Source organism: Cibotium barometz, chromosome 9, assembly GCF_041138505.1.
Source record: "Cibotium barometz isolate CiBa-2024 chromosome 9, ASM4113850v1, whole genome shotgun sequence".
In the NCBI taxonomy this organism is placed as follows: Eukaryota; Viridiplantae; Streptophyta; class Polypodiopsida; order Cyatheales; family Cibotiaceae; genus Cibotium; species Cibotium barometz.
Window position 1 is genome coordinate 22,109,972 of NC_141054.1, and position 20,101 is coordinate 22,130,072.

Genomic DNA, 20,101 nt, shown 5'->3' on the forward strand with positions numbered 1-20,101 from the left:
AAATCATGGCCTTGGTTTTCCCAAGGTTCACTGTAAGCCCCCTCTGTGTGCAGAAGTCGTCGAGTGCATGGAGATGGTTATGTAGTCCCATCTGCGACTCAGAGACAAGAATAATATCATCTGCATATAGCATAGTGTGGATTGTGGTACCTGAGATGTCTACCCCGTCCCCACCACCGCGACCAATGAAGTCAGCCACCTCATCAATGTATAGCCCAAATAGTGTAGGAGAGAGTGGGCATCCTTGCTTCACACCTATGGTGCTAGCAATAACATCAGATAGCCCCCCGGGGCATCGTATGCTCCCGAGGACTTGCTCATATAAAGCATAGATGCCCCAAGCCATCTCTGATGGGATCCCCAATGACTGTAGGTGCTAGAAGACTCTCTCTCGTGGCACCGTGTCAAATGCTTTGCGGAAATCCACAAAGCAGCAGTATAATCTCTTCTCCCGCGCCCTAGCCTGGTCAATTAGACATCTCAGAGTGAATATATGGTCAATAGTGGAGAAAGCTCGTCGGAATCCAGCCTGCCCTGGTGCTCGCAGTCCCTCCTTCTCTGCATATGAGCTCAACTCTGCCTTGAGCAGTGCGCCATAAAGTTTGGCCAATGTATGACCAATCATGATAGTCCTGTAGTTGCTGGGGTCTGCTTTGTGGAGAGGCACGATGGTGTGCATAGTCCACTCAGCTCGTAGGCCCTCCACTAGTGCCCTATTAAAGAGGTGAGCAACAAAGGGTCTCAGTGTGTCAGCTGCATAAATAAGATGCTCACTCTATATACCTGTGTGGTCAGTCGATCTCCCATGCTGTAACCGGCGGATAGCTCTCTCTACCATTGAGGCGGTAAAGAAAGTGTAGGGTGGGACTCCTGTGGCTGTGGTATGGGCAGCTGCTGAGGGATATGGTAGAGGCTCTTTGCATATGTGTGCCATGTGTGTGGATCCTCAATCAGGGTATGAGGGCGAGGCTCTCTCATCCTGCGCCGTGCATGGCTGCATCTCGGCTCATGAGTAGGTGGTATATATCCCAGTACTGTGCCTCCTCATATGCACGCCTCTTACGGCGTGTGAGGGTCCTCATCTGTCGCCGTGCCTATCTCTATGTAATGGTCCCAGTGCTCTCTGGGCACGGAGGTGTCTATATAGCTCTTTGCACTCATCATCATACCACCGATTCTAGGGCATGCTCCCAGATCTATCTGTGTGTGCAATGTGTGTGTGATGGGGGAAGCTGCGGGTGGCGGCCGTATGTAGTAGAGATGACAGCTGGGTAGTGTGTCTAGAGGTGACATGGGATCCATCTGGAGTAGCCCGTCATATACATGATGCTCATGTATGTCTGCCAAGTCATGGGTGAAGTAGAAAGTTGTATGCGATGCCTGTGTGGGCTGTGTGGGTGCTGGTGTGGAGCTCGCAAGTGACAATAAGAGGTACGTGTGATCCGCACCAATAGAAGAGGGGGGGATGGTGAAAGATGTCAGTGCCTGTGTGGTCTCCATGGACCCCATGATGTAGTCCAATGTGCTCCCCCCCCCCCGCCCCCCCGATCGTGGAAAGCATGTCGGTGCTCCTGAATCCTGCCACCATTGTCTCATCCCGTTATAAATAACGAGATGGTGTCGCGCTCCTAGCTCAAGTAAGTGATGACCATATCTAGTGTTATCCAGCCCCATGTCCTCTGACACCCTGCAAGCTCCCCTGTCCTCCACCTCTAGTGTGTGCATCACCTCGGGGTGCTCGAAATCATAAATGTCGCACTATCGGCTCTATGTCCGTGCATTGAAGTCCCCCATAAGGAGGACTTCCCCCAGGTTGGAGTAGTGTATGATCTCATCTGAAAGGGCTGCATATGGTGACTCTCCCAATGGCCCTGTGTGCTCCTCCTCCCCTCTACTCTCCTCCTCTGCTGTCATGGCATATCTCGATCCTCTAGGAGAGAAGTAGCATAGAGCAATGTATAACACCCTGTCTGCCGAGAGCTGCAGTCTGATCCACATGTATCTAGCCTCCTGGTCACGTGCTACCACCTGTAGGCGCTCCTGTAGCTCTCGCTTGAAGAGTACCGCTATACCTCCAGATCCTCTCGATGTGCTCTGCCGACAGAAAGAAAGAAATATTAAGCGTCTACTAAAGACCCAATGGGCCTATGAGACCAAAGTGATATAATGGCATATCTCATCATGGAATGGAAAATAAAACAGAAAGAAAACATAAACATAGCTATCTCACTTGGGTGATACAAAACTGTCCATGGAAACTCATCATGGAAATACTAAGAACATAGAAACATGAGAGCAGCATCAGCTCCGAGTAGATGGTATACCGCTCTCCAAAATATCAAGCATGGGGCTAATGAGTATGGGCGAGAGGTCTCCCTCAGCTATGTCACGTGGAGAGAGAGAGAGAGAGAGAGAGAGAGAGAGAGAGAGAGAGAGAGAGAGAGAGATCTAAACGTCTTCAAAAGACCCAAAGGGTGTATGAGGCCAAAAAATGTGTTACAATAAATCATGAACATGACTGAGTCATGGAAAATGAAAAAAGAAACCAAAAGAAAACTAGCTACCTATGTAATGGTGAACATATGAAAATACAAGATAGTTATGTGAGTACAAGCCTCAAGGTGAGCTCATGAAAGTACAAGGTAGCCTGTAGTCAAGGAGACAATAAGAGAGAGAGACCCTCGTCATCAATACAAAACAGGTGAAGCCTCATATAAGCTCTCTATATCAACTACCTGTAAGGGGCACCCGTCTCTATAGAATCTCATGGGTCTGGAGCTGCCTCACGGAGGATTACCTCAGGCCTGAAGGCTCTGGGTACGCTGCAGCTGATGTGCCCTATCCAGGGTGACTCTTGAGAGTCGTGGTGGCACAGGTCACAGGTGCGGTCTGTATATGGTGTCTGATCGGCCTGGGAGGATCCTCTAAGTCCTGCAGTCCTGACTCCTTGTGGTTGTCATTTGTGCTGTCCTCCTGTGTCACATGAAAAAAGCTTGTGATGGGTGGCTGTGAAGTATCCTGATTCCTGAACTTGGGCTTTGCTCTCTTGGAGAAGAAGATCTCTATGGTAGCTCCATCAAATAAAGCCCCAAGCTTGCTGGTTTGGGAAGTCAATAATCCTAGAGAATTTGCCAAATCCCTCCATGAAGAGGCAGTGGAATCTCCCGCGAATCTCATTATACACCAGACATCTACAAATATAATGCTCTTCCGTCTCAACGTCCAGGGAGCATAGCTGATAGTCCTGTGCTTCTTGTTCCCATGATGAGGCGGTGACATGAGACAAATCTACCCATACCAGATCGCAATCTGCATGGCATGTGACATGTGTATGCAGATATCCAGGTCTCTGAACAAAACCATCCTCTGAAACCTGCTGGAAATGATCCCTATAAACTGCATATTTGTCGAAGATGCGAACCATGTAATGTGAGTGTAGGCTGAGATCAGAATGGATGAGCTGGTTAGCATCCTGTGAGAGATCAAGGGTGGGTGCATCTAAGCTGTACTGGGAAGGGTCCATGTGAAGCTCCTGTGAGAAACACCATTGAATGGCCCTGGCATAACATACCCTATCATGTCCCTGCTCAGCAGTCCTCGGGAGTCTGGCTGTCATTGGTGTAGATGCGGAATATGTATGCCAATGTCTGGAAATGTGCATTCACTACTACCAAATTGCTGCTTCAAACTCTGTGAGGATGATAGGATGCTGCACGCATGTCTCGTTCCAAATCATGCGAGAGAGAGAGAGAGAGAGAGAGAGAGAGAGAGAGAGAGAGAGAGTCCAGCGTGTTCGTGGTCTATTAATTTGGTAAGTTTCTTCTTTGATTGATGCACATGTTATCACCAGGGTGCAAGCTGACCCCTGGTTACATTCTATTCGTACGGTGGGCATGCCTCATGTGGCCTTTTAGTGTGTGTGGTCTGATGGCCTCTATGTACATGTTTGTATAGCTGGTCATGCGACCTTTGCTTTGTATTACATTTTCGTAATCTAATCAACCAACCAATACGAAAAAAAAGAGAGTTTTATTATAGTCTTCAAAAGACCCAATGGGTCTATGGGACGAAAAGTGATACAAGAATTTCATGTTGTACTAAGCAGTTATGTTGTTTTATGCAGGTTGGACACGTTACCCAAGCTGGACTATGGTTCTCCTACCCTGTTATCATAGATTTTTTTAAAGAATGTCAATGACTCAATGGTAGAGATCACACAGGTTGTCCTTGCTGCCATGCTATGAAGTATCGGCGTTTATAAATTTGGAAGATGGTCATTCATGCTCATGAATGTGGTTGGTTGTGATGAACCAACCATCATGCACACAGCCCTGACGTTCCAAGCCCAGATGCAATCTGGACCATTTATCAGTGGGAAGTCCCAGCCAGCTTAGAAAAAGAAGTGTAATTTGTCCCGCCAAAAGGAAAGTGGAAATCTTCTGATTGACGACGAGCCAATTAGGTGCATGTTTTACAGCTGTTCCCCCTGAGCCAATCAAGGCACATGGAAATTGTCAGCAGAAGCTTTTCAGTTCTTCCAGCTCTCAAATCGACCTCAGCTTCCTGCCTCGGCCATTTTGGAATGAACACGCATTGCCATAATTTGTAGAGGATGCATAAAATGATAGTGGCGGCATTGGAAAGGAATGTGAACTATCAATGCTATTGCAGTATATGGATTTACATGAGCAAACATACCTATACTTAGGTAGTTTACACCTTTTGATCAATCCCACCAAGAGTTATGGGATTGGATGCACAAAATTTGAGGCTTTAACAACACCCTTGGTACATTACTTTGTGTAGGAAATATACTTTGTATATGGAGGAGCTTTCTTAAGAGTGTTCCCAGTTCGTTTTGTGGGTTATTAGAGGGAGACATCTCTGCTCTCTAGATGAGAAAGTGTACAGTAGGTGCACATCGAATGATTGAAGGATCACCTACATGCATAATGTATTATAGTGTTACTCCTTGTATTCCATGCTTCCAAGCCCCAGCCTGGTCTATTGTACACAAGTTTATTTTGATGCTTCAGCCCTCATCGTTTCTGACATTAAAACTACAAGGGTATTGAGCCAAGCACTTGCCAGTGCTAGCACAGGGATTTGCAAATTCTCCATGATCCCATTATAAAGTTTTTTTTTATTTTTTTTATTTTTTTTTGGGGGGGGGGGGGGAGTGATGGGGGATGGCATGTGTGGGTGTGGGTGTGGGTGATTAATTTGTGTTTTTAATCCACCTAATTTTGTTTCCAGTGCTCGAGTATCTACTACTCTGTAAAAGAAGTTGCTTAGAGCATCCCTCAAATGCTGTTGTAATAAATAAACGAGAAATTAAATGCTCTCTAACCTGGCAGATGCTATTCTTTGTCAAGGTTGCAAGCTCACTCTGCAAAAAACGATTATGTGAAGAATCCCATCCTTGGGTTTAGATTGTGAACCTTCCATACGTCCATGGAGCAAGTCCACAATCCTTAATGCGCCTAGGTTGGGTGCAATATTGTTGTTGGTCTCCCATTGACTCTTTGTTATCTCCTCTGGGTGAATCCTAGATGTGCGAGATCCCATCCTTGGGTTTAGATTGTGAACCCTCCATACATCCATGGAGCAAGTCCACAATCCTTAATGCGCCTTGGTTGGGTGCAATATTGTTGTTTGTCTCCATTGACTCTTTGTTATCTCCTCTGGGTGAATCCTAGATGTGCGAGATGCTGCAAGTCTTTGATATGTCTTGAGGTGAAATCGAATCTGGCATTCATGCGAGCTTGTGTTGATTGGCTCCCTAAATCTATGTTGATTAATCCTTGAAAATAAAGAAACAAAAACTGTTTTGTGGCAACTTTGCTTTTTCGAATTTTGCTCTCTATGCCTATCAGACAAAGATCTCTTGTCCTCTGACTTGGTTAGGCTCGAGGGCCCTACAATTGTGGGAGGGGTTCAGTCCTCCACAAAGAGCAGTATGCTCACAACAATGCAGGAAAGCGTTTGCTAAACAATGGCTTTGTCTCCACCTTTGTACTACATGCTTTGCATACTTGGATCTCCCTACACTTCCTTGTAAGATGACTGCTTGGTGATGAAACACGAACCTCTCTTCAAAATCCGCAATGCATGTGAGGTGAATCCCTAATTGTATTGGTATCTGGATTAACCCTTGCTATGTAAAATGTGAGGAAGTGGTATCTATATTCAATCATTTTGGATGGGGAGTTTGTTCTATATTCAATCATTCTGGATGGGGAGCTTGATAAGGCCATTTCTTATCATGTAAAGTTGTCACTAGTCTACTCTAATGACTATATTTCACTCTTGTTTTGGTCAATATGGTTGCTTGTGGCCAATGGGTGTGTAGCCTAGCACTGTGGGTTTGTGACCACTTCCAGGTTACAAGCCACCCCCATCAACCACTAGAACAAGCCCCAATGTTAAAGCTTTGCTATTTTCATCTTTTATGTTCAAAATTACACTAAATACCTCTTGTGGCTCTCTTTGATCACCTGTTGCTCGATCGGGCTTGCTTCTCTCTTGCTCTCCATGAGCATGGCTGCCTTGGTGCTTCACATAGGAACCTGTCAGCACTCTGCAGAACACTCCACCTATGAGCTATGTACCCACCCCGCATAAGTGTAGATGCATTCCGAGCTCTCTCTAACCCCCATCATGCACTACAAGAGGAAGCCTTTGGGAGCAAAAGATCATGAAAACCTTTTCATGGATTATTTCAGATGGCTATACCATCTTGATCCTCCATGCTAGCTAAAGTTTTCAGTAGGTCGAGATTTCTGATCTCTTGGACCACTAATACCAGTGTCTCAATATACTAGGGAGGAGACCCCTTGGATCCAAATAACTATAGAACCATCATAATTGGTAACACTTTGGCCAAAATTTAGGGGAACGTGTTGGAGGCTAAGATTAGCTCCTTGGCATAGTGACATAGATAGAGGGTTCTATGTCAAGTAGGCTTTAGGAGGAGCTACCTTACATTGAATCACATACACATTGAGAGCATAGAGGAAGTGGGTATATATTATTTCTTGTGGATTTTCATAACGCATTTGATTCACTCCCTAGATCTTGACTACTAGCCCATCTACAAGAGCTCTATTTTCATCTAAGATGATTCACAACACTATTAGCCTTAAAACAAGGTTCCAGTTTTGTTGGACAGTTTGGCAAGCTCCGGATCGCCATTACCCTAGGTAGTTGTGCCCCTCTTCCTTCATGTAGATCACATGGTTCTTATTTCTAATTCGCTAGAGGGGTTGCAAAAACACTCGGATGCTCTGTAAACTCTTGTGATGAGAGGGATCTCACGGTGAATCTTGGTAAAACCAAGAGTATGATCTTTAACATATGCATCCACACATTATTTTGCATATAAAGGTGGTTTAGTCAAGATAGTTATCATCCTATGTATACCTTAGAGTGACTTTCATAGTCCTATCTTCAACATGCAATTGGATGCCCAGGCCCGCTTGGTGAGGGGATATGTTGCATAGGCCTTGTTGAAGACGTAATGCTTGTAGAGGAACCCAATACCAAGTGTTCTATCATTGGATGAGGATTGAAGAAACTAGTGAGAGATTTTTGCATGGTGTCATTTTGGGTCGTGTGATCGATTAGTGACCCAGACCAAGTTGATGTCTTCCCACAAGCAAAAAAACTGCCATGAATATCGAGAACGGAATGGGAAGCCTTGGGAACAACAAAATCAAGTCAAGTCTATGGAAGCTTAATCCATTTGTTCTTCATAAACAATTGGATACAAAGTCAGTACTAGCCCATAAAGTCAATACTAACCCATAAGGCTTTGTTTCAGATTTGAAATTAGGGTTCAACAATGAGATTTGACTTCAAGTCATGCCTTCGGTTCATATTTTCTACTCAAAGGATAATATCACTCATCATACTGGAATGGATCCCTTGAAAAGTTAATCCGTTGTTAGCATCAAAAGTTGTAAACACCTTAAAGTTTATAAAGGAGGAGGTATAAAATATTGAAATGAAATTCTACGTAGAAAACAAGGAGAAAAGAAATAGGTCACGTCATATATTCCAAGAACCAAATGGCCTACATAAAGCCTTTAGATTAGGTTTGAAATTTGATGAAAATCAACAAGTCATGCTCCTTTCAGATCTACCCTCAACACCATCATGGTGTCCGTTTACCACCACCACTCAAAGTAGTCTTCGTAACCTCAGCTTACGTACCCTAATAGGAAACATCCTTCAAGAGTGCAAAATGACCAGCCTAGTCCAAGTACAATTACACCAATGGCCATGTATACTGGATCATCTAGATCATCTAGGTCACCTTTGTTCAAGAAAGAGGTTCAATGAGAGAGAAAGCCCACAACACATCACATAGATTCTATAGTTCATCATCATCTTGTAATCCATGATCAACACCTCCTTAAGCACATGATATACATTGTACCTATTGCCATAAGATAGGTCATTTCACTTTCTGATTGCTGGAAACAAGCCTTTGATTAACAAAAATCAAGGAGGAATAATCACATGCACTTGCACTTCTTGCACGTAGAAGGAGAAAATACAGATGATAATAATAATGATACACATGATGATAAGAATCGTAATATACTTCACTTATTCTAAAACAGTTTTCATGCCTTACGTAAGGGTTGCCATCGTTAACCCCTATGATCTATGTATTGTGTGGGTGTTTGCTGGTTGGATTGGCAATTGCGTTTGTGTAATTGTGTGTTGAGCATGTTAGTATCTTTTCGGACATCTCTCACATGCAATTCTTTGCCCTACAATTGCCCCTTTCATATAGAAGAAAGGACTTTAGCGATTGTTATCTTGATAGTTTTGAAGAAAAGGTTCTCATGTTGTGGGAAAACCTTATATCCTCGTTCCATTAGCTCCCATGTTGTGGGAAAAGGTTCTCATGTTGTGGGAAAACCTTATATCCTCGTTCCATTAGCTCCCACTTTGCCACTTTATGGTAGTTATGCTTTGCTAATTTATGGTACTTTCTTTTCTCACCAAAAAAAACAGAGTTGGAAACAATAGCTCTTCACAAAATTCATAAATCAAACACCCTCAGAGGGCTGAAACCCTCACATGGAGCAACACTTGTGATCATGTTATTATGTTGTATGAGTTGCTATGCGGAGTAAATGCCATGGATGAGAGTGTCCATCAATGTCCCCGTCATAGTGTTCATGGCCATCATGGCCAACAACGCAATCAAGAGCAACATTAAAAGTGCTTGCCCACTATGTATTGGTAGGACACACCGTGTTCTATATGCAGGGGTGTTCTTATCAACTCATTAAGAGCTTGCAACACAAGCATTGAGCGGACTACACCACTTGTACTCCGTTTTATGTCTAATTTGGACGAGAATCGATGCATTTTCGTCTTAAAAAATTGGGTAAGTACCTTTGAATTCAGGTAAGGTCTGCCATATCACATTAACAACACTCCCTCACAAAAACCGAATTGAGCTTCATAGTTTAGCTCCACAAAAGGGATGCACAAGTCGTGACTGAAGCACATTCAAGCTTGAAACAGAAACGATCGCGTTGTCAAAAGAAAGGTTTTTCTACCACACACAGAGAGTTGGTGGGGTAGCATTGTTTAGAGAGAATTCACCATTGGCTCCGCCGATGGATCCTTTTCAAAGCACAAAGGGTGTCCACACCAACAGCAGTCAATGACCGTAATTGTTTTCGAAAGAGAAAAACATGGCAAGATTAGCATACAAATCTCGGACCTACTTTTTGTGTGGAGAAGACTTGCATGGTCCTTACCATGTAAGTCTTACCTTTACAATCTCATCATTACCTTGTAAGATTCCATCAAAAACACTACCCAAAACATGCTCTTTCAATGCATGATTAGAGAGGCCAACTTCGAATATCGACAACAATGCAACCAAAACATCAAAGTTATTAGGACAAGCTTGAAAAAAAAGATTGATTTATTTGTAAAGAGAAACTAGCTCGTTTATTATCATCTACACATGTTGCATATTCATGGTTCTTGCTTGCTATTTTCAAGCGCATGCATGCTTTGCACCCGGTAGAATTAGCTTGTTTGTAGATGAAGACAAAATTGCAATCTCAAATGTATTCACTTGAGGCTTGCTAACACCAATCGACACTCCTCCTGAACATAATTAACATAAGTTAACAAAACATTCAACCTCCTTTTGTTTTGCAAAAAACAAAATATTAACAATGCTTACCACAGTTGGAATGAACAAAATTTGGTGCTTTTTGAATTGGAATTTTCCTACATGGACTTTTTTTTCCAGTTGATTGCATTTAGACTGAGACTCTTTTCACTTTAGTAGGCATCAATAGGTTGCTTTCGTTGTGTTGGTGCTTTCTTTCTCTACGACAGGTAGAGTAAAGAATAAGATTCACAAAGCAAGATTAAGATTCACAAGATGTAAGAACTTTCAATATCGCTTTACAAAATACTAACCATGTTCCACATCCATATCCATGTTTATGCAACTAAAATATGTTTTCTAAAAGCAAAAATATGAAGCAATACTTCAATCACCCACTTCATACAGGAAAGAGAGTATCAAGACAAAAACAAACAAGGAGAGCAATTAAAGAGAGACCTAAGGAGTTTAATATATTATTTACTCAAGCTATTTCTAAGTGATTGTGGGAGCAAGAGAGTGCAAAATATTGTATACTTGAGCTAGTTCTACCTCACAAGAGAGAAACAAAATATCTACTCTACTCAGGCCCATACAAGAAACGAGTTTATGTGATATTTCACTTGTCTTTATACTATGTAAAATATTATCGAAACTTATAATTTATGATTAAGAATTTGCAACTCTCTTCTTTTCTTGAACATTAAGTTTTAAAAACATAATCATCAATAAATCCAAATTAAAAAATTAACATATTTTTTGTTTAATAACTTTTCACCAATATATATATGTTGGCAGTTATATTTACATGCAATGTTTTAAATATATATTGTATTAAAGCAAGTCCTTAAAAACATTTAAGTAAATTTGTATGTTTTGTGCAATAGATATATAATTTTCTCAAGCAAATATATGTGTTTTATGTTTTAATAAAATCAACACATTTTTTTGTTTAATAACTTTCTATCTATATATATATATATATATATATATATATATATATATATATATATATATATTGAATGCAAATATATCTACTCAAGGAAGTCTTTTAAGACATTTAAGTAGGGCTTAAAACATATTGCAATTAATATATCTATAAGTGATACACATCAAACATATATATTTCCCTTTTGATATCATTCTCTTTTCTCACAAAACACATATATATATTTTCATTCAATATCCATGTACATGTGTGTATGTATTTATATATATATATATATATATATATATATATATATATATATATTTAAATGCAATATGTATATTCTCTTTCCACACATGTCAAAGTTAAAAAAATTTACTAAGTAAGTAAATCTTTTTGTTGAAAAAATTCTAGCATATATAATTAAGATATAACGGATCCAAAAATATTAAGCATTAGAACACTCACCACATAAGAATAATGACGTGTGTGTGTGTGTGTGTGTGTAATACACATATATTATCAAATGCAAAATCTTATCTTTTAAATCTTCTCAAAGTACATAATAGAGCCGAAGTACTATATATACATACATACATATATATATATGTATATATGTATGTATACATACATGTATGTATATATATATATACATAAATATATACATACATACATACATATACATATATACACATACATATATATAAACAAATATACATACATATACATACATACATACATATGTATGTATGTATGTATGTATGTATACATACATACACCACACACACACACACACACATATAAATACACTATCACATGCAAAATCTTTTTGAGATACTCTTTTCCAAATATAAATTTTTATAAATATTTATATACCTCAATGACAAGAAAATGTTGTAAACATGTATGCATTTAAGTAGGTCTTAAAAGACATCCAAGAAAATATATGTATTTTATATGTGGTAGATATATATTTTGCTCAAGAAAATATTATGTTTTATGTTTTGACTAAATCACCATTATTATTTTTCAATATCTTTCTACCAACATATTTATATTTCATGAAAATATGTACATTACCACATTGTCGCACATGCAAATTCTATTTATAGATACTCTTTTCAACATATTGTTATAGCTCACCCTAACCCTCCTTGAAACACATCCACAAAGTGATTACCTAGTGAACCGTAACTGTTGTGATGATCTTTCCAATGGCCGAGCTCGTAACCCTTAAGGTCTCCAAGCTCTATAACTCCTTGAGAAGCAATTCCACTACGCCTCCTGCGCAAGCGTTGTCACACCGCCGCGTTGCACTACAAGTACTCGTCCCCCTCTCTTTATAGCATTGAAACAAAAAATATTAGTGCTCTTTCTCTAAGAATAGCGATGGTAATAGCCTACTTGCACATGTTTTCTCCCAAAAAAAGAGTAATAAGAAAAAGCCTAGGAAAAAGCTTACCTTTTCCTAGGCCGATGTTACCTCATAAGTGCCAAAACTGGATTGAGAAATTCTCTCTCTCTCTCTCTCTCTCTCTCTCTCTCTCTCTCTCTCTCTCTCTCTCACACACACACACACACACACACACAAGCAATTGGGTAAGAGGAAATCAACACGATCGCCTCTCTCTTCTAAGCTGTGCAGCAAACAACTGTTGGCGTGAGTAGTATTTTTTTACTAAGGTGGCTTTTCGCATAGCCTACTCACTAGATGAAGTTTCTGCATGCATATCACTAGAAAGCACACAATCCATCATCTTCCCCCACTACTGTATATAAAACTTATGCAGAAATAATCACATAACCAGAACGATCCATCTCATGGTAGATGATCCTTGAAGGCTATATACATTATGATTGGAAAGTGGGCACGGGAATTGGTCAAGTCAAATGGCATGGCATGATAAGCGTCAGTTCCCCACACTGTGTAGAAAATGCTACCTTATATTGATTAGCTGATTCGATTGCTGTCGCTTGATTATAACTTGAGAGGACATCCAACCAACTATAAGCTTCTACTTTGACAGTAAAGGCCGAACTATTTTTAAGTTTGATCGGCCTAATGTGAAAACTAGTTACTTATATATAAGTCATTTTTAACAATAAGAAAGACACGATCATCTCCTTACAATAGAGTACATATGAGCTCTTCTCTTCTCAATCTTCCTGACCTCAATTTATCCCAACCTGACTATGACCATAGTAGCAACTCTCAATAATTGCAGTTGTGCAAACATATCTCCCTTGTTGTACCATTGGGACAAGCTCAAAACACATCATAGAGTAAGCACAAATAGTGCAAGAAAGAGTCCTACTTTCCATAGAGCTCGTTAAAGAAGCCTCTTCAGCACAAAACCAAGTGCTAGTTTTTTTTCATTCAAATGAGAAACATGGAATGGGGGGAAGGGTAAAGAGACAATGTCCAAGACTACTCAATATAAGAATATAGCACAATGGAAATATAGATAGCAAAATAAAGTGTAATAGACCATGCAATAGATAGAGAATGGAGAGAATTTTAAAATTCTGAGATAGGTATAATGTGATGGTATTGCCCACCTATGTGCTCTCAAGTAGAGCTTAGATGGCGATCTAGACAACAGACTCTGGATGGAGGATGTACTAAGTGTAGAGGGTGTGGATACTCACAAGCATTGGATACCTTAACTTGTGATAATGCTAATATATAATGATGCTAATATATATCAATGTGAGGTACATGCTAAGAGGTGGGCATTGACTGTATAGTAACACTTAAACCAAGAGACCCACAAGGACATTTACATAATGTGTGGTGAGTCTATAGTCTCAAAGCCAAGCTAGCAAGTGCCAGTGATTTGTGAGGCAATAGACTTAGTACACAATTTGTAAGACAAGGATGTAGAAGTTATCCACTCAAACTAAGAGATAGAACATACGTCATCCAAAGCCTCACGTGCGGCAAAGGGTGCCCAACCAACACTAGCTAGAGTCCTAATCAAGGGACATAAGCATGGATGAGTTAAAAAATCTACTCAACCATTTAGACCCCATCAATGGCCATTCTCAGAAGCAGCCCCAAGGACAACCTAGCCAATTCCTCAAGGGGGACATCCATGTTTATCTCCATGGAGAGATATGGTCTAGTGTTTGCCGAAACCATACAAGCACCAAGAGTCGATGTTAAGCCCTAGACAAAAAACAATATACCAAGGAACATTGCACCATAACATATACAGACCCCTATACTGAGAGGTATGTATTATAGACAAACCAGGCCCGGTAAACAAAGATGGCATCAAGTAGGAGAATATATCACCTGCCACACATCCTTATATAAACATTAAGGATGTGTCATAAGTACTTTTGATGAACATAGTTTTACAAAATTATTGTAGTGTTTGGTAGCATTCCAGTAATACTTTTAGCAATGAAATGCTAGAGAAAAAACATAGATATAAGGAAGGGGGTGACATAGTCATTTTTAAAGGTATCCTTATAAGCTTAGATAGGGGGTGTTTTAATCTTATGAGCATCATATATAGGGGGTTTTCTTGAGGTTCATGCACATAGGTGACATCCTCCTTTGTTGTGAGTGAATCCCGGACATTATCTCTATTTCATGTTGTCCCCAAAGTCCTTCTTGGTGTTGTATAAATAAAAAACGTGCTCGAATGGTGCCAGCAGGGGTAATGACAGCAAAGACATCATCCATTATCAATAAATATGTAAGTTGGTCACATGCAATTTTGCAAACATGGCACCAACATCATGTGTCATAGGTATAACATGCATCGACGAATGCTTTGGTGTAATCACCTGCTCATTCCAAGGAATTTCCCATACAAACATGAAATGCTTCCCCTAGCCCATCCATGCATGCTTCATAGAAGCATGAAAATTATTGTATGAAGATCGTGGGGTCGTAGAGAGCAAGAGATGTTTCAAAGCCCAAAGTGCTTAGAACTATCCAGTAGTCGAATGCCACCGAGCGATCCATAATGCTGCCATCCACACACCAAAAAAATCTCATGATTATTCTCACATCATGTGAGGGGTAAGAAGAGGTCGCACTACTACTCAGGTGCCACGTACACAACTCCAGCACCTACTCTGCATCTTTAGACCTCTCTGCGTCATACCAAAGCTGGTGACATTGTAAAGCATGCTTCATGCAAGAACCAATACTGTCAAGCTTCCCCCTTCTCACCAGTCTCAAAAAAGCTCCAAATGACCTATCTCCAAGTGCCACTTATATAGCCTATAGAACTCCCTCAAAGACTTGAACTAACCACTACATCCATCATACCAAATCTAGCATTGACCTAGCATTTTCAAGCTTCCCCCTTCTCATGGCCCTCCAAATGACGTGTCTCCAAGTGCCACTTGTATAGCCAATAGAACTGCCTCAAAGACTTGAACTGACCACTACATCCATCATACCAAATCTAGCGTTGATGCCATGTCATTCCAAGATCCCTCATAAATGCATCATGAAGAGAGAAATAATGATGTATAAAATATGCTTTATTTATATGTGGGCGATCGATTTGTAATCAAAGTTTGCAAAGTACTAATATTGTTTACCCTCCACTTCTTTCTATAACTAAGTGCTTTGTATTGTGAATTTATTACCTCTGCTATTGTGTTTTCTTACATAATATCAGATCTTAGGCTCTAAGCAAATCTTGTTTTAACAATTTTCTATTTGAAGGTAGAATTGGAGAGATGGCCCACATATAAATAAGGCAGTCCACTGCTCGTGCATGTCCTCCACCTTTTGGTGATGAAAAGTTGCATGGGATAACTACATTCTTTATAAGTTCAAGATTAGGTCCATTCTTCACTCATATGAATTGTAAATCACAATAGGGGTTAATACAAAGTCATATCTTGCTCTGGATCCAGTAGGATTATTACACACCAACCATCCGATCATCGTGCTCGTGCTTTGGTGTGAAGGAGGCAAAGCAATACAAATACATCATATGCCATTATCCTTAGCATCATTGATTCAATGATTAGCATGATTCCATATACTACCACAAGTTTTAAACCATGACAAGTTCTTCAGAAACAGAGGAATTGGGCAAAAGCATTCAAAACATTGAGAATTAGCTTATAGCAATAGAAGAAAATCATTCTAAAGGAGACGTAGGAGAGCAATTCATATCATGCATAAAGAATCTATAAGATCAAACGGTAATGCTGGGGACCACCAACAACAGTGAAGAACTCGTACGATGGTGCATTAAAGTGTTACCCTAAAGTATAATAATTTGATGACCTCACTCAATGCACAGGTGTGTAAGTCGCCTCTCATGATTTTGAGAAGTTTAACATAATGTTGGTGGGGATAAGGAGATGTGTTTTAAACCTAGAGATGCTAGTGATGATGCATTCTCAAGAAAGGAAAAGGAAACAAAATAATAAGAAGAAATCAATAGCAAAGTGTTTCTATTATAATAATCTTGGTTGTGTGATCAAATCGTGTAGACTGAATGAAGTATATGAGAAGAATGGAAGTTTGAATCCTTTGAAGAAGGATTTTGAGTATAAAGCTAAAGCACCATTGGAGATTTTTTCTTTTGGGCATTGGACAATGAAAAGGATATGTGCAAAGGCAAAACTTTTCTCAACACCCAATGGTTCATTGTTGATAGTGGAGCATCTTGACATATAACCAGTAAAAAAGGCTTGTATAGCTCCCTCAAAAGGGATGGTTCGTGGATCATCAATTAGTGGAGCATCCTGACATATGACTAGTTAAAAATGGTTGGTAGTATAGCTCCCTCAAGCTTGTGGAGGATTCCATCTTGGTAGCGGTTATGAACGATACAAAATGCCCAGCCACCAAGGGATCAACAACAAGTACTGTTTCTTTTGTTTTTAGCAATGGTGATACTACTAAAAGAATTTGTCTGATGTCCTTTATGTGAAAAACATTAAGAGAAATCCATTGTTAATTAGCAATACTTGACCATAACTTGAAGTTTCTCTATGATAAGGCTAGTATAATCTTCATAGATACTAGTGGCAATGTCATAAGGAGAGAAATTTGACGTAGCAACTTGTATGAGCTGTTAACTTTTACAACCTGAGTCGATGTTAGGAAAAGCAACCTATGGCATGAAAGATTTGAGCAGCTAAGTTTTGTAGTCTTAAAAGAGATGCAAAAGACTCACATTGTAGCACATCTAAGCATTTTTTGATATGTATGTTGCATGTGACGCTTGTATGTTGTGAAAAACATCATTAACATGAATTTTCACAAGAAACCAAGAATCATGCAAATGCTCCTCTAGAGCTTGTCCATGTAGATCTTTTGGTAAATTTCCAACCACTACATTGGGTGTTTCTTCCTATTTTATGTTATTGATCCATGACTTTAGTAGGAAGATGTGGGTGTATTTTCTTTGAGATAAGGCTGCAGATGTGGGTTTATTTTCTTTGAGATAGGTCTAAAGCATTTGGAAAATTCTAAATATGAAAGAGACTGAAGAAGTTTTAAATAGATTAAGGAGGAGAATTCACATCAAGTGAATTCAATGCCTACTACAAGGAACATGTGCTCAAGAGAGATTTGATAATTACTCATACTCAACAATAAAATGGTATTGTAGATTGCAAGAATCAGAGTGCAAGAATTGCACAATAGTGGAGATGGCACAGAGTATAAAGAATACTAAACTCTTTTTGGACCAAGGTATTTAAAATTACAATGTATATTCTTAACTCTGTAGGTTAACAAACCTTACCTTATGTTTAATGTCAAATAACGAAAGTCTAAGGACTGTTGTACATAGTTGCTTAAGACTAATAACAAATGCTGGACCACTTTTAAGTTGCTTGCTTAGGTCTTCATGTATATACTTGCATAAGACTAGTAATAAAGGCCGAACCATTTTTAAGTTTGACTTGCCTAATGTGAAAATTAGTCACTTGTATATAAGTCATTTTTAACAATAAGAAAAACACAATCATTTCCTTATAATAGAGTACTTATGAGCTCTTCTCTTCTCGATCCTGAGCTCAATTTATCCCAACCTGACTATGACCATAGTAGCAACTCTCAATAATTGCAGTTATGCAAACATATCTCCCTTGTTGTACTATTGGGACAAGCTCAAAACACATCGCAGAGTAAGCACAAATAGTGCAAGAAAGAGTCCGACTTTCCATAGAGCTCATTAAAGAAGCCTCTTCAGCACAAAACCAAGTGCTAGTTTTTTTTCATTCAAATGAGAAACATGGAATGTGGGGAAGGGTAAAGAGATAATGTCCAAGACTACTCAATATAAGAATATAGCACAATGGAAATATAGATAGCAAAATAAAGTGTAATAGACCATGCAATAGATAGAGAATGGAGAGAATTTTAAAATTCTGCCCACCTATGTGCTCTCAAGTAGAGCTTAGATGGCAATCTAGATAGACTCTGGATGGAGGATGTACTAAGTGTAGAGGGTGAGGATACTCACAAACATTGGATAACTTAGCTTGTGATAATGCTAATATATAATGTTGCAAGTGTGGTGTGGTAGGTGCATTTACAATGTGGTTGGTTACGCAATAGACATGATCATTGTCCTTAAAACACGGGCCAATCGACCACTACCCCTACTAATAATAAACCCATACTACTGGGCCGGGGGATCCCACCAAAGACACATGCTTCTCCTCACTCATAATGGAAGCCTTTAGAAATGCACACCAAACATCAATGTGAGGTACATGCTAAGAGGTGGGCATTCAGTGTATAGTAACACTTACAAGGACATTTACATAATGTGTGGTGAGCCTATAGTCTCAAAGCCAAGCTGGCAAGTGCCAATGATCTATGAAGCAATAGACTTAGTATACAATTTGTAAGATAAGGACGTAGAAGTTATCCACTCAAACCAAGAGATAGAAGATACGTCATCCAAAGCCTCAAGCGAGGGGGGGCATCCATGTTTATTTCCATGGAGAGATATGGTCTAGTGTTTGCCAAAACCATACAAGCACTGAAAGTTGATGTTAAGGCCTAGACAATAAACAATATACCAAGGAACATGGCACCATAACCCTATATAGAACCCTATACTGAGAGGTATGTATTATAGACAAACCAAGCCTAGTAAACAAAGACGGCATCAAGTAGGAGGATATCACACCTGCCCCCAGGACCTGTGCACCCCTTCTCATGCCCTTACCATGCTGACAAATCTCTAAAAGATGGATAGGCACAACCACTGCAACCTATCCCTTCTCACCCACCTCAAGTAGGGTCAGCCCATGAACCCCAACCACTTTCACCATGGGCTCTACAGTATCTGCAAGTTTGAGGCCGCTATGATCCTCACCAAACTCCTCTTTTATGCTATGGGCTAGGAGGAGCTCCCTGAACCTTCCAATTACCGAAATCCTGTGCATACTACAGGTTGGGGGAGGATCTCCCTGAACCTTACAATTACCAAAGTGCCACCACCCCAATCATGCCCCCTCTGCACCCCACCCCAATCGCTTCTTCCCTAGTAGCCAACTCTCCAAACCATAAGAAGTAGAAGCTGGACCATGAGGCCAATGTGAGTGATAATTTTGTAGATTTTTTAGAGACCAACCTCATGCAGATAGCCCCTCCACACGTGGCAGCACTCGCAGGCCCAAGTACCAGTCATGCCCATACTAAGCTAATCCCATTCAAGTGGCCCATCCCACAACATGCCTGAAAGTGCCCAGAGAGTAGTCCACTTTGAAAGCATGCCCTTTCACATCTCATGAGGCATAGAACATCACGGAGGCACACCGCTAGATCTAGGAATGCAACCTATCCTCTTGATTGGGAAAGCTTTTCACATGCCCTTTTGCACTCACAAGGCCACTTTCAAGATTTCCCACTTTCCTTCTCCTCACTTCTCAAGAACCTAGTGGGGAACATGATAGCCTATATAGTTTGGTAGAAGGAGCAAACAGATGCAGGGTAGCAAACCTTCCTCCTAGTGCAGCCTCGCCTAGCTGGAGACCTAGACGAATGAGTCCATTGCCCTCAACAATAGATTATA

General features: G+C 40.2%; 1 protein-coding gene across 1 annotated transcript in view; it reads left to right on the forward strand.

Annotated features, from left to right (window-relative positions):
- Window positions 1-5,158, forward strand: part of NRPC1 (nuclear RNA polymerase C1) — a 69,569-nt gene extending 64,411 nt beyond the window's left edge. The window contains exon 27 of the mRNA XM_086802569.1: window positions 4,124-5,158. Coding sequence (XP_086658695.1) covers window positions 4,124-4,175 — 52 coding nt within the window. The 3' untranslated portion in view covers window positions 4,176-5,158. The remainder of the gene's footprint in view (window positions 1-4,123) is intronic.
- The last annotated feature ends 14,943 nt before the right edge of the window (window positions 5,159-20,101 follow it).